The sequence below is a fragment of the Sorex fumeus genome, unplaced genomic scaffold (genome assembly GCF_029834395.1).
Source record: "Sorex fumeus unplaced genomic scaffold, SorFum_2.1 ptg000097l, whole genome shotgun sequence".
NCBI lineage: Eukaryota > Metazoa > Chordata > Mammalia > Eulipotyphla > Soricidae > Sorex > Sorex fumeus.
This window is the reverse complement of record NW_026606154.1, coordinates 1056367-1081350: the sequence shown is the minus strand read 5'-3', so window position 1 is coordinate 1081350 and position 24984 is coordinate 1056367. Positions and strand designations below refer to the sequence as shown.

General features: G+C 42.4%; 1 protein-coding gene across 1 annotated transcript in view; it reads left to right on the top strand.

Annotated features, from left to right (window-relative positions):
• The first annotated feature begins 204 nt into the window (after positions 1-204).
• DOCK2 (dedicator of cytokinesis 2) overlaps positions 205-24984 on the top strand; it is a 394798-nt gene continuing 370018 nt past the window's right edge. The window contains exons 1-2 of the mRNA XM_056133087.1: positions 205-284; positions 17384-17467. Coding sequence (XP_055989062.1) covers positions 242-284; positions 17384-17467 — 127 coding nt within the window. The 5' untranslated portion in view covers positions 205-241. The remainder of the gene's footprint in view (positions 285-17383; positions 17468-24984) is intronic.

Sequence of the window (24984 nt, the reverse complement as noted above, 5' to 3'; positions counted from 1 at the left end):
CAGGATGGTCCTGCCTTGCAGGGGGACTTCTGGCCTTCTGTGCCCCTGCCCAGCCTGAGAGAGGAGGAGGAGGAGGAGGAGCAGGGAGCCCTGGGTAGGGGAGGAGGGGAGCGAGTGGAGTGAGGGCGGGCCCCTGAGAAGGAGTTTGAAAAGAGGAAGGAAGTGGGGCCCTGCAGAGTGCAAAGCCACCCCTGACTGCTTCCCCACCCGCAGAATCAGCGACTCAGGCCCTGGCTCAGCCATGACTCCCTGGCGCAAAACTGACAAGGACCGGCATGGAGTGGGTAGGTGTGGGCAGGGGAACTGGCAGGGAGCAGGGCAGGTAGCCACAGGAAGATGCTCTGGAAACCAGCAGCCGGGACATGGGCAGAACTCTGTGGCTCAAGTTTCCAGAGCGTAGTAACTCCCTCAGCTTGCGGCAGGTCCAGCCAGACAGGACAGAGCGGGCCAGGGGAGAGGAAGGCGGGCCCCAACCCTGCAGGTGAGGTGTGTGGACTGGGCCCAGTCCATGCCTTTCTACTCACCGCTGTTGTGCTCTTCGAACTCAGGTTCTTTCCAGATGGGGGTCCAGCGGAGTGCTTGGCAAGCTTCTCTGTGTGCCAGGCCCAGTGTTCCAAAAAAGGTTGACTCCATCACCTTCTCTGGAGATTCAGTCTCGGGGAAGGAGCCACCCATTAACTGCTGACTGGTCTAGCATGCCACTCTCCACTCCTGTCCAAGTGATAGCCGTCTGCCTGCTTTCCCTGTCTGTTCCTCCTGGGTCAGATGACCTCTGGTTCAGCAGAGTGTCGAGAGGGCCATTCAGGCTTGAGGCATGAGGCTGGAGGGTGGGATCTTCCACTCAGTCCTGGAGAGTTTCTGCGGAGATTCAAAAAGTCAGCCTCATCAGTTGCAACCATCTAAGCTCTCGGCAGCTCAATGGCGGAAGTGGTGGCTGGGGGAAGGGAGCCTTCAGGTACTGGGACTCTTTCTGAGTGTCATCTGTGGTGCAATTCCCATGGACCCGTTGTGGTTTTTAAACTTCAGCATGAATTTTAAAATTGCCCAGGAGCGTACTGCACAGGAGATACTGGACCCCACCAGCAGAGATGTGGCCTCAGCTCACCTGGCATTGGGAACCCATGAAGCAAGAGTGTTTAGTGTAATGATCCTAAGGCATTTGATAAACACTCCATGAGTCCTCAAAAGTTATGGGGCTCTAGGTACCGTGGCATGCTTGGAGATGAATGACCTTCATCCAGGGACTACTACTACTAATTCCTTCGCTTTCTAAACTTTTGAACTAGACTAAGTAAGGATTTTATTTTACTTCCAGGTTTCTCAAACCCTGGCCTTTCCCCTGGGATTGTCAGGGGAAGAAGGGGAACTGTTCAATGGGCAGAGACAACTGTAGGTAGAGGGACTGCTATGATCTAGGGGAGGAACAAAACAGAAATGTATATCCAGGAAAGGGTATAGTGCCTTTCACCGAGAGGCGAGGTACATTGGAGGGATGAGTTTGCAAAGTAAGCTGGAGCCATTTTGGAAGACTATAGAAGGATAAGATATTGAGATATTTTTTCCTTCTTAAGCAGTTAGAGATCCATGGAGGGCTTCTGAACAGTGGTGGGGCCAGTTTGGAAGTAGACTGGATAGATAGAAGAGCAAAGCTTTCTGACTGACAAGGGATAGATTGGTGTCCTAGGTGCCGGGGGCAGATAGCAAGGGAGACTGAGTATGCTGGGCGAGTCCCAGCCTGCTAGGTGGCTGCTAGGCAGGCCCCTGTGCTATGACAGGAAGACCCTGGGTGTTGAGCTGGGCTGTGTGTTCTTTATTCTAATTTTAACATCTCTTAGCCTGTGCCTGAGATCATTAACACTCCTCGGGCCTCAGTCTCTGTCTGTGTGTAAGGATTTAACAGTCTCAGAACAGTTCCTGTTTCCTAAGGTGGTGGGGGCATGAAATTGCCTAGAATGAGATTGGAAGAAGTCCTTTAAGTGTTGTCAATTGATATTTTCAGATGTTACCCTCTGCTCGAAGGGCCAATTGAGAAGATAACAAGTGATAGGATGGGACTATCCCAGTGGAGTAGGGTTCCCACCTCCCCAGCAGAGGGAATCCAGTTCTGTCAGGCCCCAGGTCTGGTGGCTTTTTGATCTGATGGAAGAGCTGGAATTTTCCATGTTTGCTAATGGGGGGAGGGGAGATCTGTGACTCTCTAGGTAGACAGAAAGAAAGCTCTCGGCCGATGCTTGCTCCTCAAAGGGATCTCTCCTGGAGAGGAATGTCAGAACGGAGGGAGGTAATCTTTCTTTGGCTCTCATCTGCAACTATGGGTGGATAGAAGGGAAAAACAAGGCATAGACTATGGTAAAGAGTCTCTGGAGGTGAAGAGCCGTGCCTTACATGTTGAGGAAGAACAGTGATCTGAGAGTTAAGGACCCAGGTTTGAGTTCTCCCCCTACTTAGGGACACTTCTGTGCTGTGTGCTCATTGTAAACCTAGGTATTACATTTCTTTTTCAAAGCCTGCTTTTGTGTCAAGCATCTGTGGTAATGACTGTGGGGCCTTGGAAGAAGACAAAGATCTAGAATTGAAAAGGAGAGGAGGTAGGTGTTTGCAACCTCTCCAGAGTTCCAGGCGGCCTACCAGAGGTAGAGTCTTTGCTTGGTTTCCTCATCAAATGACAGTGTGGGTGGCATTTGGCCTTCCTTCCCCTGGCCTTCTGATGAGAGCACTGGTCTTTCGGCAGGCCTGGATTTATAGGAGGCCCTTTCATCTCTAGAACCACTTCTTGCTTATCTTGCCCTCTGTTCGATATGAGGGTGGTACTCAGATCGATCTCTAGCCAGATTCTTTTTCCATTGTGGGTGGGGCCTTCACATAAGCTCTAATGGCATTCCAGAGAGGACTCTTGGGTAAAAGTGGAATAATAGTTTCCATTGACAAAGTAGTATGGCAAGAAAGAAAAGACACAGCAGTTGCCTCTTCATACGTAAGGTTATGTCTGTATGGTTGCCTGTGTTAGGCTAGAAACCTACAATGTATTAGAATTGAGCTCCAATCTGAGCCTGTTTTCTCTTCTATGAAAGAAAGTAGCACTGAAAATGGATATCATAAGACTGATTTGAGGATTGATGAGTACAGAATAAGAGAATTTAGTGCCATGATTTGGTCAATGGAAGGGAACAACTAAGTCCAAGGGGGAGGAGGGTCAAAAAAGACAGGGTAATACACCCAGACACTAGGATCAGGTCTTGTATCACAAGAAGATAGTGTGCTGTAGTTTATGAGACCCATTCTTGTATGGATCTAGAAATATCTTTGCAAAAAGATCTTGCTCTACATGTCCCCAGAGCACCTCCAGTTGTTTTGCTATCTACCACCATCTCCCCACCCCCTGCAAAAAATTAAATAAATAAAATAGAACAAAAATTATCTGGAAGGTGTGGGCATTCTTTTAGGACCAAGGATATGCTTCAGTGGAAAGACTGATGCCTGGAGACCTGGATTTGATCCTTCGCACCATAAAAGAAAAGAAAAAGAAAATCTTGTGAATCATTTTCTGGCTTCAGAAGAGTTATATGAGGCAGTGTATTATTATTATTATTATTATTATTATTATTACTGCTGCTGCTGCTGCTGCTGCTGCTGCTGCTACTACTACTACTACTACTACTATTACTATTCCAATTTTATAGGTGAAGATACCAAGGTCTATATATCATGTGATGCTGAAGTACTTGGGTTGGACCTTAAATTCAGTTTACTTCAGATCCTAACCCCCCTCTTAGACCAAACTAGGAGGGCATCTTGTTGGAGGAGGAACTTTATAAACAGAAACAGGGGGTTGAAATATGTGTGGAATTTGGGTTTAAGAATAAATTCTTCACTTTAGTTTTAATAGATGCTTGTGGTGAAAGTATTAAAGAGACAGATTACAGCTAGATTGAAGGGCTTGAAGTGCCAAGCTTTTCAGTTTGACTTCATTATGTGTGCAGTGGTTTTTTTTTTAAATTTTTATAAGTGAGACACCATGCATGTCACCTATATTCATTGAAAGGGGAACAGAGATTGGATGGAATAGAGGAATGGAAGTGTGACACTTGACCCTGGCCGGTAGGAGAAACTATAATAGGAGTCTGCCTATGATTAATGTTCCTTTTGTCTTTTACTCTCGGAATCTTCCCTCAGTGAATAGAGAAGAGAATGGAAGACAAAAGGAGAAGGTAGAAAGTGTGAGTGACTACATCAGTGGGGAGTCAGTGTGACTTAGAATGACATAAGCTCCAAAATAGTGACTTGGCCAAGCTAATTGATTTCTCTCTGATATTTCAAGACCCCAAAATAGTCTGCAAAGAGAGGGTAGGGTAGCTCATTCTATCTTCCACACTGCCTCCTTGGCACAAGGCTCCTGCCTCTTGAACTTTAGCCTTCAGGTCTACCTTCTCATTTGCCAAAGGGATGAAGGGCATGTCCCTCTTTTTTAAGGGGGCAGCCTTCTCTTTGGGCAAACTTCTTGATACTTCCTCTAACATCCTATTGGCTAAAACCTAATCATGTGACTTAGTTGAAAGGGAAAGTTGGAAAAGTAGTTTGTAATGTAGATAGCCATGCACCCGGCTGAAAATTAAGAGCGCCATTCCTAAGGAAGGAGAGGAAGAAGGATATTGGAGAGGATGTATTCATTTTCTCGGACTACTGTAAGAAAATACCACAGACTTGATACAAATACAAGAGCAGATTTATTTTCTTACAGCTCTAGAGGCTCTAAGACTATAAGATCAAGATGTCAGCATGTTGTTTTCTTCTGAAGCTTCTTTCTCTCCTTCGCTTCTTCACACGGCCATCCTTCTATGCGTGCTTGCCTCTACGGTTTCTTCCTCTTACAGGATACCCATCAGATTGAATTAGGTCTTATTCTAGCTTCACTCTTATTTACTCAGATCCTTAAATATCTGATCACCAAAAATGGCTACATTTTGACACTGAAAGAGGGGACTTATATAGATGGTTCCTTGTAATCTAGTTTAAAACAAAAAAAACCCTTTATGAACAAATGAATAAATATATAATGAAAATTTGTGACTTGTGCTGTTGTGATAAGAGTTTATTCTGTAAAGCAAAGGTGGAGAAAGCATTCTTAAATTACATGATATGAGAATGCCTTCGAGAAACAATACAAAGAATATTCCAAAGGAAATGCTTAGCAGGATCTTAGTACATGTATGTTTGCTATGGAGACCAATTCTCTCTTTGAACTGGAAAAGTTCCTGGAAAAGTCTCTGAACTGGTCCCTGGAAATTAGTCTGTTGCAGCAAAAGCACCAGTCTGGTGCAGTAAATTCGATTGAAAATATAATTCCTTTTTATTAAAAATTCTTAGATAACATAAAATCATTTAGAAGATTATCTGCTGGGTTGACTATACACATGAGGAGTTTGTCCTCATCTCCAAATTTATGGATGCCTCATTAGTCAGTGTCTACCTACCTCTAAATTATAATGTCTATGTTTGGATGAGCCTTAACATTGTATTCACCAAACTTGATTTCCTCCTGGATCAGCATCCTTATATTGCTACTGTGTTTTAAAATTGGCAGTGCAGTCACCATAATGTTCTGCTAATTTCTGGACCTTTAACTTCTTTTTTTTTGTTTTCTTATTTAATTTTTAATCACTTACAGGCCTTTAATTTAATAGTCAGTTACACATGAGTGCCACAGTCTGCCTTCTATAGCATATGCTCTGAAAATGGGAAATGATAATGCTTATTGCCACCCGACTCCAGGGGAATCTGGGTAGAGAAGCTACAAATGTTCCCTTTAATAGGCTCTTTCCCTTTTCTTCCCACTTCATTGAGTTGAAGTGGGTTGGAAAGCTGTCACACAAGGTTTATGAGCTTCTTAAGTCATACTCAGTTTGTAGTTCTTCCTGGAAAAAGTTATACCTTGCTCCTAGGACCCCACTACAAAAACAAAAACACTGTCAATTTTTCCTTTGGTTAAACATGTTGATGCTGGTGCTGCAATTTGTGTTAATTAAACCATAATAAAGAGTGAGCCACTAGTAGTTTGTGCTAACATAAACCTTAGTCATAGATGCTGGGCCTGGAGAGAGATTTGACTGACAGTGCGGCATTTCTCCACACTTCTTTTCAGACATTTATCCAAGGCACTCAGAGTTATTGGATTAATGCTGAAATTTGGATGGTTGAAGGTGATCTGGGTTGTCAGTGTGACTTGTCTACTTCAGGATCCAGCTCAGGTCTGCACACAGCAGATGCTAAGCACTAATTTGTTGGGTTGGTTTAAGTGGTGTCAGTACCAGTCCTGGAGACTCCATGACGGGTATGTTGAGCTGTGGTAGAAGGAGCATACCTGATGTCAGCCAAACCTTGAGTGTTTACCTGGAAAGTTGGATTTGGTGCTTACTTCACTAGTTGATGGTAAGTGTTTTCTCTGGGAGACAAAACGCATCCCAAGTACAATAAATAGCTAATGCAAAGGTCCTAAAAAGGAAGTCTTTGATGTGTGGGTTGCCAGTGTGGCTGAAGGATAGTAACCAAGAGACAGAATAATCGGAAATGAAATCTCTGGGAGTAGGTCATATTGAATAATATCTGGTAGATATCTTTAAGTCATTGATTTTGATGTAGAATGGAAAGAGATGGAGCACTGTAAGGTTTTGAACAGAACTGTAAGATGATTTGTTTTGTTAAGAAAGGATTATTACAACACTTTTTTATTTTGTTTTTTGGTGGTCACCCTCAACGTGTTCAGCTGAGTCTTACTTCTTGCTCTATACTTCAGGGATCACTTCTACTGGTGATCAGGGGAACATATATGATTCTGGAATTAGAACCTGGGTCAGCTGTGTGCAGGGCAAGTGATCTAACCATTGTACTATCTTTCTGGTCTTGGTTATATCACTTCTATGGGACAGAATGGTGTGGGATTCAATGTGGAAGCAAACAGGCCAGTGAGGAAGCTATTACAATAAACCAGATGAGATATAGTGCTGCCAATACCAGGGGGTTCATGAAAGGGGTAAGATGTATGTATATATATATATATATATATATATATATATATATCATAGATCTCTGTTGTAGGTGGCACAAATAAAATTTTCCTACTAGTTGGATATGGGGGTGAGAGTAAGTGAGGAGTATGGTGTAAATCCAAGGTTTTTGCTCTGAGCAGCTGGAAGAATGGGTTGTCCACAGGGCTTGCTTAGTTAAACCCCGGATCTAAGTGGCATATTGCAGTGTCATAAATAATAATATCGCCTGAACCTTTTTCAACATGGTACATTGGCAAAACATTTGTGGAATCATATTTAACCCTCACAGTCACTCTGAAAAGTGGGTACTTTTATCTTCTTTAAACTGATAAAGGTACCAAGGATAGAAACCTAAGTCTTTTTAAAAGTTATCTTATATCCATCCTCAAAAGATATTCTGTTTTCCTGAAGTTCTCAAATGAGAGAAACAGATATATGTATGTATGTGTATACATACCACAGCCTCTCAATCCATTTATCCATTGATGGATGTTATGTTGTTTGCATGTCTTGGCTCTTGTGATTTTTTTCTGTTTGGAACATTAAGGTGCACATAGGCTTTTAAGTTAGTGTTTTCAGATACTTTGGATAAAACCAAGCAGAGGTATTTCTGGACCATATGAAATTTCTTTTTTATTTTTCTTTTATTGGAACCTCCACACCATTTTTTCCATAGAGGCTGCACAGGTTTACATTTACACCAACAAAGTAGGGGGGCCCCTTTGCCTATGCACCTCACCAGCCAACATCTCTGACCTTTGTTGTGGTGGTGATTGTGGTGGTGATGCTCAGAATCACACTTGTTGGTGCTAGGGGTGAAACCCACTGGCAGGACATGAGCCACACCCCCAGCCTTGTCCTTTTGGTGTATTCATTCTCATAGGCTGATACAACACTGTTTTGATTTGAATTTGCCTGATAGTAAAAGATACATATATGCAGTTTTGTGTTGCAGTTTCACCAAGGCCTGTTCATGGAAGCCATGACTTAAAGACACTGGTAAAATATCCTTAGTAACTGTTTAGTAGACTGATTTAATGGAATTTAGCCAAGGTATTCTGCCCAAAGTGTGAATTCTTAAAGGTGAGAATGTTCAGAAATAAGACAACAATTTTCAGTCTATTCAGATCAACTAATTGTGCTAAAATGATGATTGTGAAATGATGTATTGGAATGCAGCATTTAAAGAAATCATGGCTCCTGCTCTTAGGAAAGGTAAAGGTAAAGGCCCTCCCGTTGATCGTCGATTTGCTCGAGCGGGCCCAGTAACGTCTCCATTGGAGACTTTGTTGTTACTGTGTCTGGCATATCGAATACTCTCGGTAGCTTGCCGGGCTCTCCGAGAGGGGCGGAGGAATCGAACTCGGGTCGGCCATGTTGGCCGCTTGTAAGGCGAACTCCCTACCCACTGTGCTATCGCTCCAGTTGTTTTTAAATCTAGAAATAATCTCTCTTTTTTTATTTTTCTTGAGAAAAAATACCTGTATTATTAATGGCCTCCTCCACCCCAATCATAGGTCAGGGTTAGATGTACTTCAGCCATCACCATTATATTTCATTGCATCCTTGTATCCAGTTATGTATTTTCTCCATAAAGTGTAAACTGCAGGATGGCAAGACTACATCTCTTGCTCTTTTCCAGAAGAGATTGCTTTGCCCAGGGTGGGTATTCGGTTAGCTATTGATAGGAAAGATATGGATGGGTAGGTGGATGGACAAGTGGGTAAATGGATGGATGGATGAATTGTAGACAGATGAATAAGTGAATGGTCGGGTAGGGTGAATAAATGTGTATGCATATGGATGAGTGCGTGAATGGATGGGTAGGTGAATGGGTGAGTAGGTTTATCTAAGGAGTGGGTAGGTGAATGAGTAGGTGAAGAGGTGGTTGCATTTATGAGTAAGTGGTAGGTAGACGGATGGATGAATGGTTTTGTGGATAGAAATGTATAGATAAGTAGGTGATGGAAGACTGATAGATGGATGAGTGTTTGGATAGACGAGATAGTGAACATATGGATGAGTGAGCAGAGTTAGGAAATTGTGAGTGAATAGAGGTATAGGTTTTTAATTTCTGGGAGTCTCATAAGGTTCAAATGAGTGGCGTTGCATCATTTCTTCCTTCATCTCTCCAGAGTCTCTTCCCTGTCAGAATGCAGAGACTCATTGAGAGAAGGCCCTCCCGTTGATCGTCGATTTGCTCGAGCGGGCCCAGTAACGTCTCCATTGGAGACTTTGTTGTTACTGTGTCTGGCATATCGAATACTCTCGGTAGCTTGCCAGAGAAGAATAGCAATAAACAGTGTTGAACTCTTCTCGAACTCTCTAGATCTCTGTCATTTGCCATAGCACCAACCTTCCCGGTTTTCCCTCTCGAAACCCCATTCATATATTCCTGCTGTCCCTCCCTGGGATGGTGGACATGTCAAGCTAATTTTCTCTCTCTCCTTTCTGCTCATACTGCCTTCTCTCCCTGCCCACTTGCCCAGGGGCTCTCATTCCAGCCCTTCTGTTCCCCCTCCCTTTCTTTGACTCCATTCCCACTTTCTGTAGGGGATCTCTCTTGCCTTCTAGTCAGAGAGCACACAGCTGTCATGACCTAAAGTTTAGACTTCCGTTTTAAAAATACCTTCTAGTTTCTTGTGTGTCCATTTTGTCTCTTCAACTAGATTTCACAAAGCTCAAGAAGAGCAGGACCCATTTCCTTTCACCCCAATTTTCTGATACAGGATCAAGCAGAGAGAGACATTCACTGCATTGGGGTAGAGGGCTGAGAAACCAATCCCTGTTTTTATCATAAAGGCTCTGTTACAACTCATGTGTGTATCTCTCTGCAGAAGTATTGAGGAGGGGATGGATCCCAGCATAATGTATTCAAACACGACTTTCAACCTCAATCACTTGATTACTTGATCCCCCGTTAGTCATCTTTTTACTCGAGCAGGTGCCAATAACGTCTCCATTCATCTCTGTTGCGTGCTAGCATAGCCCAATGGCATCTGTTCGTTCAGCCTCAATACTATTTTTTTTTTGCTTTTTGGTTCACACCCGATGATGCACAGAGGTTACTCCTGGCTCATGCACTCAGGAATTACTCCTGGTGGTGCTCGGGGAACCTTATGGGATGCTGGGAATCGAACCCGGGTTCGGCCGTGTGCAAGGCAAATGCCTTACCCACTGTGCTATTGCTCCAGCCCCTCAGCCTCAATAATATTGATAATTGGATCGGATATTTCTTTGTTTTGAGGCTTTCCTGGACATTACTTAATGACATCACTGACCTCTACTAGCCAGATCCTAGGAGCTCCACTCTTCTCCACCCAGATTGTGACAACCAAAAATGTCTCCAGATATTTAGAGGAGCAAAACCGCCCCCAGTTGAGAATCATTAATTTATTTTAAATTTTGAACCACAGCAGGTGGTGCTTGGAGGCTACTACTAAATCTGCCTGGGAAGGGGGGGTTACTCCAGGCAGTGCTCAAGAAACCATGCGGTGCCAGGAATCAAAGAGAACCACTGTTTCAGAGAACTCATGAAAACTCCAACTTTCCTCTTGTTGAATGCAACCTACCATGTTATTTTAAGATCCAGCAGGAGTCCTCATGTGCTGGATATAGAGTAGGCGCTAAATATAAATCCACCAGTGAGAGGCAGTGAGTGTAGTGCAGCAGCCACAGATACCTGATTTGACTCCTTATCTATGTCACCCAAGGCTATTCTCTTGGCCTAACATAATGACCTCAGTTTACTCACCTGTAATATGGGTCTGATAATAATTTTACCCAGCATGAGAACTGTGCTCAGGATTAAGTAGGGGCAGAATCTGCTCTGTAGAAAGCATTCAGGAGACATTGTAATTTCTTTGTTCTCTACCGATCAGTGAAAGAACATCTCCTCCTCCTTCTTGGTTCCTCTTGCTATGATTCCCCTGCCTCAGTCACTGCTGGTTAGCACTGAGTTTGAGCTCTGGCCTTGTTTCCAGAAACTTCAGCTGCAGCAGGGCAGTCACTACTTTCCCTGATGCAGTATGTCAGGATGTTGCCTTCGTGTTGGCACTTTCAACATCTTGCCCAGAGACTTGAAACAAACTGCTTGCACGTTTCAATCAGCACATTTCAGCGGAATCCAAAATGGTCCTGCCAGTTAATTCTGTTTCTCCCTGGAGTGGAGATCCTCCAAAACCCAGCTCAGGGACCTAAGACGTGAGCTTCAGGCAATAACATTCTTTACCCGCATTGTTTTGTTCCTCTTATAAGGCTACTTGTCCAAACTCTATTAACACTTGGTATTTGCTGAAGCTTTTGTTTTCAAACACGCTGGCAATGGCAGGGCCCAGATGAGGCACAAATCCATCCTGAAGGGTCAGAGAACACTTGATAGCTACAATCAGAATCGGTAGGCAAGCTGGGTCAGCATCTCTTGAAGTAATCTCAAGAACGGAAGCAAAGTGCTTAGCCAGCAGAGGGACATACTTGACCTTCATGTTCTTGTCCCTTCTGTTCAACAAGTATTTATTAAAGCTCAGCGCTTGTTGATTGAACTCCTACTGCGAGCCAGGCGCTGTTTTCAGCAGCAGGGATTCCGTAGTCAATAAACACACACAGGCGAACATACGCACATTCACACTCTGAATTGTGACGTCTGTAATAGTCAGGTCGGGACAGCAAGGGCTATAGATCCTGATCCACATTGTACCGTTTTCTAGGTATGTAGCCTTCATTTGAGTTTCTTGCATCCTATATGGACATATCTTGGGGTGTTACGCTGATGATTAAGTGTGCTGTTATAAGTGAAACCATGGGATTTTTTGGTCTGACTTATTAGTTTTACTTGTCTGTTACTTATCAGAACAACCCCAGTATCCATAAAAGTGCCTAGCACAGAGTAGGCATTCACATGAATGTTTGTTGAAGTACTATTTGTAGTTGTTACATAGTATGTGTTCAATAAATGTTTTCTATTAGGGAGGGAAAAGTCATGTGTGTAGTGGTTAGAATTCAGACTTCTGGATCTAGCTTTCTTTTTGGTTGGGGCGGGAGCAGGTGTTTGTGTGTGGGGGCGAGTGGTAGGTGGGTGTTGGGACCACACCCAACGATGCTCAGGACTACTCCTGACTCTGCACTCAGTAATTACTCCTGATGGTGCTCAGGGGACCATATGGGATGCCAGAGATTGAATCAGGTTGGCCATGCACAGGGCAAGTACCCTATCTGCCATATTATTGTTCCAGCCTTCAGAATCTATTCTTTGTATTATCTGGCACACTATCCTCCCATTATTCATCAATTTGCTTGAGTGGGCCCAGTAACATCTCCATTGTGAGACTTGTTGTTACTGTGTTTGGCATATTGAGGATGAGGTACTCTCGGTAGCTTGCTGGGTTCTCCGAGAGGGGCGGAGGAATCAAACCTGGCTCTTCCAGGCCAGCTGAGCACAAGGCAAACGCCCTACCGCTGTGCTATCTCTCTAGCCCCATCTATTTGTCTAAACAGATGGATAAAATGTCTACCCTTCCCATGCCTCAGATTCCTTATTTATAAGTCCAAAGATACTACTGTTATATAATATTATACCAAATTATGCTAATATTGTACCAAACATAGAAACCACACCCTCATTTGTCTCAGCTGTTTGCTCTCACCGTAGTATTTACTTTTGCCTTGTTACTTTTCTATATGTGGACTCCTGATTTCCAAGGCACTTTGATATGTCTAGGTGAAGTTTGTGATTAATTAGTGAATTTAATTTCCAGGGTTGTTGGAAGTGCCACCTGTGTACTGTATCTGCCCCTACTATCTCCCTACCTTGGTCTTCCAGTTTGAGTTTTCATTGGAGTCTGTGGCCCTAGGTGGCACTGGTGCTTGAAATACCTTTTGGTCCTCAGTCTGAGCGTTTTGGTGAGCTTTCCAGTAATCAATTGCTGCAATGGTTCCTGGGCATTTTGATGCAGGGAGAGGTCTAGTCTCCCCTGGGTTCTGTCAGTAGTCTCCAGATCATGAGGGCTTCATCTGAAAGGGGAAGCTGGATTGGGCATCTGTAGAGTCCTCCTACTTGTCTATCTACTGTAGGTGGGCATGAGCATGATGGAACAGGGTGTAGATTCCAGCATTTTCCACTAATTTTTTATCTTCTATCTTTCTCATGTTTTTGTTTTGTTTTGTTTTGTTTTTGCATTTTCTCTCTCACTCAAAAGCTGGGAGTGGTTAGGCCTGCAGAGAGTGGAGAAGAAAATGTCCTGTTCTTGTGCAGAAGCAAATGTTGGTGAGGATGTGAAACAAATGAGGTTCAGAGATAAGCAATCTGACTTGAGCCCTGAGTGGCATTCCGCTTCAAAGTTTCCTGTTAGTCATTTAGAAAACTGAACAGAATCGGGTATTGGTATGCAAAGCCACTTCCTTTGCCAGTAATGTCTGCTTTTCCCCAAATGGAGACTTGAGAACCGAGGCTTTTTTGCAAAGACAGAAATACATTTATAAATTAAATGGTTACTTTCGTTTTATAAGATATGAGTCCTTGGAATGAATGTAGGCTTTCACATTGAATGCCAATTCTGTCCCAGACATCTAAAGCTAGTCTGTGCAAGCTTCTTACCTGATTAAACTGGGCAGAGAGTGAGGAAGAGTAAGAAATCAGGAAGGAGAGAGCCAAGGAACAAAACACAGTCTTGCTTGCCAGTGGCCCAGAGCAAACGTATTATGAAAGGTATTTTTCCGTTAGAAACCTTTCTGCCTCTGCAGCTATGGCAGGCAGGTCCTCAGGTCTGTGGGGCAGAAAGGAGTAAGGAGTGGAGAGTCTGAGTAAAGTCACCAGCAACTAGAGTATGTCCAGTTTGTGTCATTCCCCCTGTGTGGGATTGGATTTGAAATGAGGCCAGGACTGGGAGGAAGGAAGAAATAGGTCATTCTTATATTGGAGAAAGGATGCATACAAATACATTCATTGTCACTGATTTTAAGGAAAATGTAAATCAAAAGTGCATTGAGTTATCTTACCACAAACCTGCTGGGATAACAGGAAAAGTGTTGATGAGGATATGAAACAAACTGAGCCTTTTTATACTGTTATTGGAGGTGTCAGTTGGTTCAGTCTCTATGGAAAATAGTATGGAGATTTCTCAAAAAATTAAGAATGGGACTACCGTATGATCCAACTACTCTGCTACTGAGTATGTATCCAAGAACTACAACAAGACAAAACCTGGAAAATATATGGGTTCATGTGTTACTAGGATCATTCTTATGAACATCCTACATATAGCAGCCTAGATGTCCACTGGCAAATAAATGGGTAAAAAAATTTACCGTATAGGTAGTAAAATACTACTGGGCTATAAGAAGGAGGAAAAGTAATTTGCGGACATAAATTATACACTTCCCAAAGCCCCTGCCTCTCCAGTCTCTTTTTGTATTATTCTTCCCACCTCTTCTTACTCAATACACATCAGTTTCTTTCATGCTTTCTGAGCATGCCAAGTTTATTTTTTTCCTCAGGACTTTTGTATATGCTGTTCCCTCCTAAAATGCCCTTCTGCTGCCTCCATAGCTTACTTATGTAATTTCTTCATATATCTTCATATATCTGCTCTTGGAGGACTTTCTTGACTTGTTTGAGAAAGAATAATACAGGAAATGGATGTCCTGTATTATTCTCTGCCAGGCCCCGCTTGCTGCTTCCATCATATATATTGTATTTGCCACTCTTTTATTGGCTTGTATGTTCACCAGAAGAGTATGTTCTTGGCACATCATGGGCAATTACTTATTAGTATTTGCTGAGTTATAGATGATGAAGACATCTAGCCTTATATTATCCATCCTCCAAGGGTTCCTTCCCAAATCATACTCATTGCATCCTGTATTGTTCTTGAAGTCATCTGAAGATAATTTTTAAAAATGTCTATTTTTTTTTGTTTTGTTGTTGTTGTTGTTGTTTTGGGCCTACCTAGTGGTGCTCAGGGCTTACTCCTGGCTCTGTGGTCAGGGCTTACTCCTGGTGGGCTTGGGGGATAATATATGGTGCTCGAGATTAAACCATGGTCAGCCACCTGAAAGGCAAGTGTCCTACCTGCTGTACTATGGCTCCAGCCCTATGAACATGATGATTTTATCATAGCCTTTGGAGATGGGTTGCATCCTGAATCGCGGTTAACAATGCGACTTGGTCCTCGCTTAACAAATCATGCTCAGCAGAGCCTAAGCACAGCAGTGGCCTGGCATGATTTTATATTCAAGAGATTGAACTTTAGTGGCGACTCTTGGTAGCACAGAGGCGACTCTGGGCCCATTCATAGCAAATTCCTTTTCCTAGCAACTGACGATGGGAAGACAGAATCTTTGAATATTGGCTATTCAAATGAATCCAACCAACAATTGGTAAATGGTAGTGCTACCTAAAGAAATCAGGGAGGGAACTTCATGACTTCATTTTTCCTGGTAGCTGTGTAGTATTCCATTGTGTAGATATACCATAGTGTTTTTTTTTTAATCGGTCATCTGTTCTTTGACACTCAGGTTGTTTCCAGATTCTGACTTTTATGAATAGTGGTGTATGAACATAGAAATGTATATCTTTTTTCTGCTATGTGTTTTTGGGTCCCCAGGGCATATTCACAGACATAGTATTTCTGGGTCATCTAGGAGTTCAATTTCTAGTTATTTGTGGAATGCCATTTTTTGGATTTTTTTTCCAAAATGACTGGACCCATTGGCATCCCACCAACAATGAATGTGAGTCCCTTTCTCCCCACATCCACACCAGCACTGGTTGTTCTTGTTCTTTTTTGATGTGTGCCGGTTTCTGTGGTGTGAGATGATATCTCATTGTTGTTTTGATTTACATATCCCTGATGATCAGCAGTGTAGAGTACTTTTTCATGGGCCTTTTGGCAATTTGTATTTCTTCTTTGAGGAAGTTTCTGTTCATTTCTTCTTCCCATGTTTTGGCGGGATTGGATGTGTATTTTTTTTTCAACATTATACCGATGCCTTACGTATCTTTGATATTAACCCCTTATCAGATAAGTATTGGGTAAATATTTTTTCCCAATTCTGTGAGCTGTCTTTGTATCTTGGTAAGTGTTTCTTTTGAAGTGCAGAAGCTTCTTGGTTCAATGTAGTCCCATTTGTTTATCTTGGCTTAAAGCGGCTTGATCAGTGGTGTTTCATCTTTGAAAACACACTAAGTGAAATGAGTCAGAAGAAGAGGGACAGACATAGAATGATTGCACTCATTTGTGGGATATAAAAACACGTATGAGACTAAAACCCAAGGACAGTAGAAACAAGGGCCAGGAGGACTGGTCTGCAGTTGGAAGCTTGCCCCAAGTGGCGGGGGAGTAGGAGAGGCGGGAGAGGGTAGTTTAGGATAGAGAAGAGACCACTACAGCAATGGTAGTTGGAAATGATCAGTCTGGATAAGAACTGCAAGCTGAGAGTAAGTAAAGGAACAAGCATGATAACCTTTCAGTACCTGTATTATAAACCATAACACAGAGAGAGAGGAGCGTGGGGGGGGGGAGAGAGAGATAGAGAGAGAAAGAAAGGAGAGAAGGAAGGAGGGAGAGAAAGAGGGAGAGAGAGAGAAGAGATATGAGGGGAAATTGGGGATATTGATGATAGGAAATGTACACTGGTGGAGAGATGGGTATTGGAACATTGTATGACTGAAACCCAATCACGAACAGCTTTGTACTGTATCTCACGGTGATTCAATTGAGAAAAAAAAAAAAGAAAACAGGATGAAATTTATGAAGGAAGAACAACTCTGGCCAGAGGATTGATTTTGGTAAAGGCTGAAGAATTGCATCTTTATCTAGAGGAACAAAGGTGGATTAGACCTGGTTAGAAGACAGATATGGCTTCCTTAGACAGTGAAGGTTGTGAATGCTGGAGTACTGGAGAGGTTGACATGTTAGGCTGTTGGTTACCAGGATGGAGTCATGGGAAACAGCTAGTGGCCATCGTCCTTATTCAGACTATCAAAATTAATTTTTTCCCCACTTCCTAGCCCGATGACTTTGGTCATATTGCTTAACCTTTCAGAGCTGCTGTCTTTTCCTCTATAGCGTAGAATCCCAGTTTAGACCTCATAAGGTTGCAGTGAGTAGGACATCTGGTATTCAGTAAAAGCATGACCCATGGAAGATGATCTAATCATTTCTTTCACTCAGACTTGTTCTAGAACGACTTCGGCCTCGGTGGTGAGTGGAGGCCTTTAGATGAGGGCTGGATTTCCGGATCAGTTTAGTCCACGGGAGCCACACTGGTGTGCTAGACTTGAGGCTGGGAGGGCAGGAAGGAGTGGTGGAAGGCTCACCCGCTGCCTCTCTTGCATTCCACAGCCATCTACAACTTCCAGGGCAGCAGTGCCTGCCAGCTCTCCCTGCAGATTGGCGATGTGGTGCGGATACAGGAGACCTGTGGAGGTGAGTCCTGGGTCTGGGGACCTTTGGGTGCTGGTGACACTTGGCCAAACGCCAGTTTGGGTGATGCCAGACACCCAGTGTTGTGACAACTGCCGTGCATGCCAGCATCTCTGGCCCTTTTTTCAGAATGGCTAATGGTGTGTGGATTGTTGAAATATATTTTGCCAATACTGGTAATCAACATTTACCCAAAAGTAGTGTTTTATTAGTTGTAGAATTTATGCTTAGTAGGAAAGACCTACCAGGGTGGTTTGATGTGCGTTGTGTTCTCTGCTGGCCATTGTCAGAGGGCTGACTGGCCTGTGACACTTTTCTAATATACTTCTTAAATAGGGTCAATGACATTGTAAAAGAAGGCAGACACATTCAGGCTTTAGAAACTTGCTCTTACTCCCAGCTCTACATAAGTGCTCTTTCTCCCTGCCTGATCCATGCCATAGTTCTCACTCCCCTCAGCAAGCTAGAGGCCCTTTTTGGGCCTTTTAACAAACTTTGTGACAGTGAGAGACCCAGGAGGGATGTGATGCCAAACACCCTGTGTTATTCACCCCGCCTTCCACCTCCAGTTACAAACCTGTCTGTCTGGTGCAAACCTGCTTCTACTCTGTGTATGGTGGTCTGCCACGGGCAAAGAAAGAACCAAAATTCAGCACAGCAAGACACTTCACTGTGTCTCTTTGATGCTGATGACTGTGAGTTCTGAGAAACAGGCCTTTCCTGGTGCAGAGAGGGCACCTAAGACCCCCAAGGTCACAGTAGGCTGGGGGCTGTTCTCTCCATCCCCTCGGCATAGACCTCTATTCTTTTCTTTACCCGTTGCTGGTCAGGACAGTTGGAAATGCCTCAGTAAATATTTTTAGTGTCCTGTATTTTGAAATTAAAATAAGTTTCCTCTTCTCTTCATTCAGTTTCCTTGGAGAGAGCTTGAGAGCAGTAAACTGACACACAGGTTGCTTATAGGCAGATGCTTACAGTGGTTTTTTCTTGCCTGCCGCCCAGTCTTCATAGAGGCACTGCTGGCTGACTCATACCCACTGTATTAATTTGGGATAATCTATATTCTTGCTACTAACCTCTTGGTTCCTGGTTTTCAGCTTTTAAATCTTTTATTGGTCTTATTTTTAATGTGTACTTGAAATAAATAGATACCATACCTTTCTGGAAAGAACTGGATATATTAATTTGATAACTGGTTACCAAATTATGAATACATTGAAAATACAATGCTCAAAAGTCTCTTAGAATTATTCTAGATAGCTAGCACATAGGTATGCAGATTTTTTTTTTTTTTTGCTTTTTGGGTCACACCCGGCGATGCTCAGGTGTTATTCCTGGCTTTGCACTCAGGAATTACTCCTGGCGGTGCTCATATGAGATTCTGGGATTCGAACCTGGGTCTGCCACATGCAAGACAAATGCCTTACCCGTTACACTATCACTCCAGCCCCAGGTATGCAGATTTTTATGATTTATAATGCATATACCTTTATATTTTTCTCACTGAAAAACCAGGGAATCCTAAAGTTGCCCAGAAGACCTTTGATGGCTAACAGTTCTGAGATTAGCCTACTAGTGTGTTTGCTTTGCCGATAGGATATATGCCCAGTATTTTAATGGAAAAAAATGATTACGCTGAAATATATTGTGAAAATCAAAGTATTAGCAAAAAAGGAATCAGTCAAAGTGATATGATTAAAAGAACTTAGATTTGTTCCTTATATCCTCTTTCGAGAAATTAGTTGAAAAACAAAATCAAACCAATTGAGAGATGAATCAATTTTAAATTAAATTAATTTTGAATCAACTAAAAGGCTGTGATAAAAGGAAAAATTGTGACTATAGAGTACAAAAGGACTCTCAATTAAATTACTTTTGAATCAATTACAAGCTGTGATAAAAGGAAAAATAGAATACAAATGGATGGATGTATTAAAATTAGTCTTAACCGTCTTAATGTCTTAGGGCTGGGAATGTAGCTCAGTAGTAAAGCACTTAACTTGCATGTGTGATACTCTGGATTTGATATCCAGCACTATTTTAAAAAAAAATCTCTGGTGTTTGTGTCCCCCCAATTGCTAAGAAACTGGACAATGTGGAAAATAAAGTCTAATAGGTCTGAGAAGTGGGAGAGGAATAGGAGAGAATAGGTTATGTCATTCTCAAAACAGAAGTTCGGTCCATATTAACTGAAAGTAAAACATGTAATCAAAAAACCATAACTGGCAATATTTTAATGCTTTCATAGCTACTTTAGAGGAGTTTCTTTCTTGTGAAGAAAAATATTTAATTGAAAAGTAACATCTTCTTCAGTTTTACTTGATTTCTGTTTCTTCTTCTAAATATGGGCAAGGCTAAACCTGAGATTTTTAGATACATAGGATCTACATTATAATTTTTATGAGAACATTTAAAATTGTATTTTATCTATTTATGTAAAGATAAAAAAGTTGATAAGAAAGGTTGGGTATAGCAGACAGGTTGCTTTCCTTGCAGATGACCCAGTTTTGATCCCCAGAACCCCATATGATTCCCAAGTCCACCAGGAGTGATCCCTGAGCACAGAGCTAGAAGTAAGCCCTGAACATCTCTGGGTGTGACAAAAAAAAAAAGAAAGAAGAAAAACTGATAATGTTTTCCTTTTTCTGGGTAATGGTATTCAGGATAATTATCATTATATATATGTATTATATATACACACACTGTTATGCTTAGTATAGAGTATATATATACATACATACATACATACATACATACATACATAGGACATAACAGTTTGGACCTATGGTTATGAAGATTCAAAGTATATATTCCAATACTGTAAAAATTATTAATTCTGGGTAGTAGTAGTAGAACTATTTTATTCTTTGTATTTTTCAATAAATTTCCTTTCCCCTAAATAAAGGTGAAAAAAGTGGGGAGATTCTGGTATTTTGAATCAGAAAATTAATTCCTGTTCCGCTATTCATAACTTGAATGATCTTGTGTAGATAGGTTTTGGTTTTGTTATCTGTGAAATGGGTCGTACTACTGCTCTGAATTTGTTATGCCCGGACTTGTTCTGAGGATGAATGAGAAAACAGAGAAACTGTCTAATGCCATATTTGACTGCATTCCATATTTCCCGCTACCTCCACCCTTTGTTACAGAGGTCTATTCAGACTGGCATCCATTTGTCTTTTGCATTTTGCTGCCCAAGGAACCTGGAAGTCACTTTTCTAATTGTCTGGACTTGGTGAGGCAACACTTCCTTGTCTACATACTAAATTCATTCCTATGAATGGGAAAACCAGAAATCTGACCTGGAACTTTAGACACGAAGCAGTTTTTTTTTTTTTTTACCTGAGAGCTCAAACATTTTTATTTACTTTGATGAAAATTGTTTTGTTTTGTTTTGTGGCACACCAGGCAGTGCTTTAGGCTTGCTCGTGACTTTGGTTAGGGATAACTGGTGTGGGATGCATGGTGGAGGAGGTTTCCCACGCAATTTGCAAGAAAGCCAGGGCATCAGTTGTGACTACTGGACAACTAGGCTGGGCCTGTTACATCAAAGGCCTGAGAATGTGGTGCTGAGGATTACTTGGGCCACCGTGATGGTGCCCAAGACCTCCAGGGCTGCACTTGGACATGCTGCAGGGATTTGCTATATCTGGGATTAAACCTGGGTTGGGTTCATACTAAATATGTACCTTAACCATTGTCCTTTATCCCAGCCCCAGTAAAGTATTGTTGTGATTAAAAACACCAAGAATTCAGAAGGGGTACCTGTTGCTAGACCTGAGACATCTTAATGCTTATTTCCTTCTTTGTATCATATTACTTGGATAGCTTATTCTGCCTAGAGGCAGTATAAACATTTTTTATCCTGATTTTCCATGTGATAATACATGTAAATGTTTATTGAGCATGGGAATTCTTCATGGAAGGGGATAAAACTGAAAAAGCAATGCCATTTTTCCAGTCATGTTCTTTATTTTTGCTTGTTTGACATCTTTTCTGATATTTAAAGACATTGCAAAAAAAAAAAGACTTCAATCCCACATCCATTTTAATGCACCTTTCGTTCTTCCCTTTCCACGTTTCAGACAAGGTCAGAGGCAGGAGAGGGCTTGGGGTACTCTTTCCAATTCTCTGTCGTCCCTGATCAAATAAAATCAAAGTTGAGTTCGTCTCCTGCATGAAAAACCATGCAGCTTGGGTATGAGATTCCAGGTGACCATAATATTTCTGAGCAGATTTTCTGAACCATACTCCTGCCTCTCAAACTTTGATTTGATATTGAAGCAGAGAGGCTATATAATACCTTCCTAAAGCAAATTTCTTCCTCCAAAGATTTCTGTCCCTTCCTAATCTCTCTGCCCCTCCTTTTCCTGCTCTTTCTCTCTCTTCTCTCTCCTGATCACATAGACTGTGGTGGGGGATTTCTTTGGGGAGAAAGCCCAATTAGAGTGGTTTAACTCTTCTTTTTATTTATTTATTTTTATTGAATCACCGTGAGATAGTTACAAGCTTTCATGTTTGAGTATCAATCATACAATGATCAAACACTCATCCCTCCACCAGTGTACATTCTCCACCACCAATGTCCCAGTATACCCCTCCCCCCAATTTCCAACCCTCCTCCTGCCTCCACAAATCACAAATCATCCTGTTATTCGTCAATTGCCTCGAGCAGGCCCCAGTAACTTCTCTTTCATCCTAGCCCTGAAATTATATTCAAGGCTCTTTAGGAGAATGAGACCCATCATTGTTACTGGTATTTGGCATATTGGGTATGCCACAGGGAGTTTGCCAGACTCTGCCATGTGGGCAGGCTACATTCGGTAGCCTGCCAGTTTGTCCAAAGTAGGAATGAGATAATAAGATGTCATAATAAGATGTCGCATTCGCGGCCGCGCGGTTTTGGGAGCTAGTTTTTATAGTCTCTGAGTCTTGGCCGTTGATGGGATTACACGGCGCCAGGGGGCCATTTGGTGGGTGTGACCCCCGCCTACTGGAATTTGGAGGATCTGGGTGGAGGATGCTCGGCCTCAAACCAAGTAGGCTTGGAGATCTCGGCCCCGGAACCTGCGTGGCTTTGTCCCTCTGCCAGTACCTTCATATGTGCGGAGAGTGGTCTCAGCATGGTGGTGGCTGGTCCTGGTCCTGCCTCCATGAAAGTCAATTTTCCTCATACTCTCTCTCTCTTTCCTTTTAAGCATTATGGTTTTCAATACAGATACTGAGAGGTTATCATGCTTGTTCCTTTATCTATTTCAACACACATCTCCCATCCCAAACGATTCCTCCAACTATCATTGTCTTAGTGATCCTTTCTGTATTCCAGCAGCTTTCTCCCCCAGCTCATTAGACAGGCTTCCAACTATAGTGCACTCTTCCTGGCCCTTGTGTCTACTCTCCTTGGATGTCAGTCTCATGTTATGTTATTTTATATTACATAAATGTAAACTCTTCTTTTTAAGCAATCCAGAGAGAATATCTGCTTGTCCTCAACTATTCGCACCCGAGTCTCCCTTTTTGAAACAACAGGAAAAGTTCCATTCCTGACACATGCTTTCCAGACCAAGATACCCATTCTTAGCGGGGAAGAAAATGGGATTTAGAGACAGTGGTTTCTAAGAACTTTTAGAGACAGAAGTTTCCAAGAACTTTTGAATTTTTACTTACTGGTCAAATAAAACAAAAGGAAAGGATTGGAGAAGAGTTTGTTACAGAGATTTTTGCTTTGCTCTCTCTCTCTCTTCTCTTTCTCTCGCTCGCTCTGTGTGTGTGTGCATGTGTGTGTGTGTGTGTGTGTGTGTGTGTGTGTTTTGGGGCTGCACCTGGCAATGCTAATGTTTACTCCTGGTCTGTACCCAGGGATCACTCATGGTGGTGCTCAGGGGACTGTATACAGTACTGGGGATTGAACCCGGGTGGGCCATATGCAAGGAAAGCGCCTTACCCTCTATACTATCTTTCCAGCCTGGCTTTTGCCTTGTAACATAAGACCCCTGTTGTTTTCCAAAAATGAGACTATATTGTGCATACCATTGTGGGACTTTCTCTTCTCTTGAAAATATCTGGAACTCTTTCTAAGTTGGTGAATGTATATTACTTCATTGCTCAGGACTGAGCCAAACTTCTGAGAATTGGTAAACTTTCAAGGTTATGTTAAAATCCTGATGCTGCCACTCACTAGCTGTGTGACCTGGTTGCTTAAAAGGCTTTATTAAGGGAACAGAAAATGACCAAAGGTATCAGAACTGGAGATTTTGCCTATAACTGAGCTTGCCTGAGGTAGGGGTGGGGGTGGTTTCAAGAGGTCCTTGGGACGCCGGTTGAGGGAAGTGGTCACTTTGGTTATGGACATGGTATTGGAATAATGTATGCATGAAAAGTATAATTAATAGTGGAGCAATAGCACAGCAGGTAGGGTGTTTGCCTTGTAAGCCGCCAACATGGCCGAACCAAGTTTGATTCCTCTGCCCCTCTCGGAGAGCCCGGCAAGCTACTGAGAGTATCTCGCCCGCACGGCAGAGCCTGGCAAGCTCTCCGTGACGTATTCGATATGACAAACACAATAACAATTGTCACAATGGAGACGTTACTGGGCCCACTCGAGCAAATCGATGAACAATGGGAGGACAGTGACAGTGACATTGCAAATTGTAATATCGCAATAAAAATGATGAACTCCTCCTCCCCAAAAAGGCTTCATTATATGAAACTCAGTTCATATATAAGAATGGCACTTTATTTCAAATCCAAGATTTCTTCTTTCCAACCTTCTTTCCTTTTGTTCTGTTTCCCTGCCTCTCCTTCCTTTTTTGTTTCTCTTCTTCCTCTCTCTGTCTCTAAAAATAAAGTCACTCAAAATAGGCGGGGAGATATCTCAAAGGCCTGGAGTGCATTCTGTGCTTGCAGGGGATCCAGGTTTCATACCCAGCACTGTCTGGTTCCTTGAGAACTATTAGGACCAGTTCCCACTGCACATGTTCCCCAACCTGGGTATGACCCTCCCAGCCCCAACTTCAAATAAAATAAAATAATTTTTGTAAGAGAATTAACTTTAGGCCCTTTTGCTTTTAGCGCTCTGAAGCTTTCTTTAGGAGTTGGTCCACTAGCTAGCTCATGACTGCAAGGGGTGACTTTGCATTTCAAGTTGTTTATTTGGGGCCTTGCACGTATGTCTGTTGAGAACAAATTTCAACAACAATCTGTCAGCCCAATAATGAGGGCTTGCTAATGAGGCTCCCGACAGACGCTTTTTATTTACAAAGATGACAAATGCCAGTACTTGGCTGTACTTGAATCATTTCAAAGGCCAGTGGGCTCATTATAGTCATCAATACTTGCTACGCTGAGGCTCATTTTGTCAGAGGACTGTGTACAATTTGGATTTCTGTTAATTGAATCATTTTTGATATTCTTGCAGAAAGAAAAATCTATTTTACCTATCCATAAATGTGTGTTTTGTGGTGACAAACTTTTGCAAATCACGTTTTAGATACCTTTTGTGCTGTTTGAATTGTTGTTAT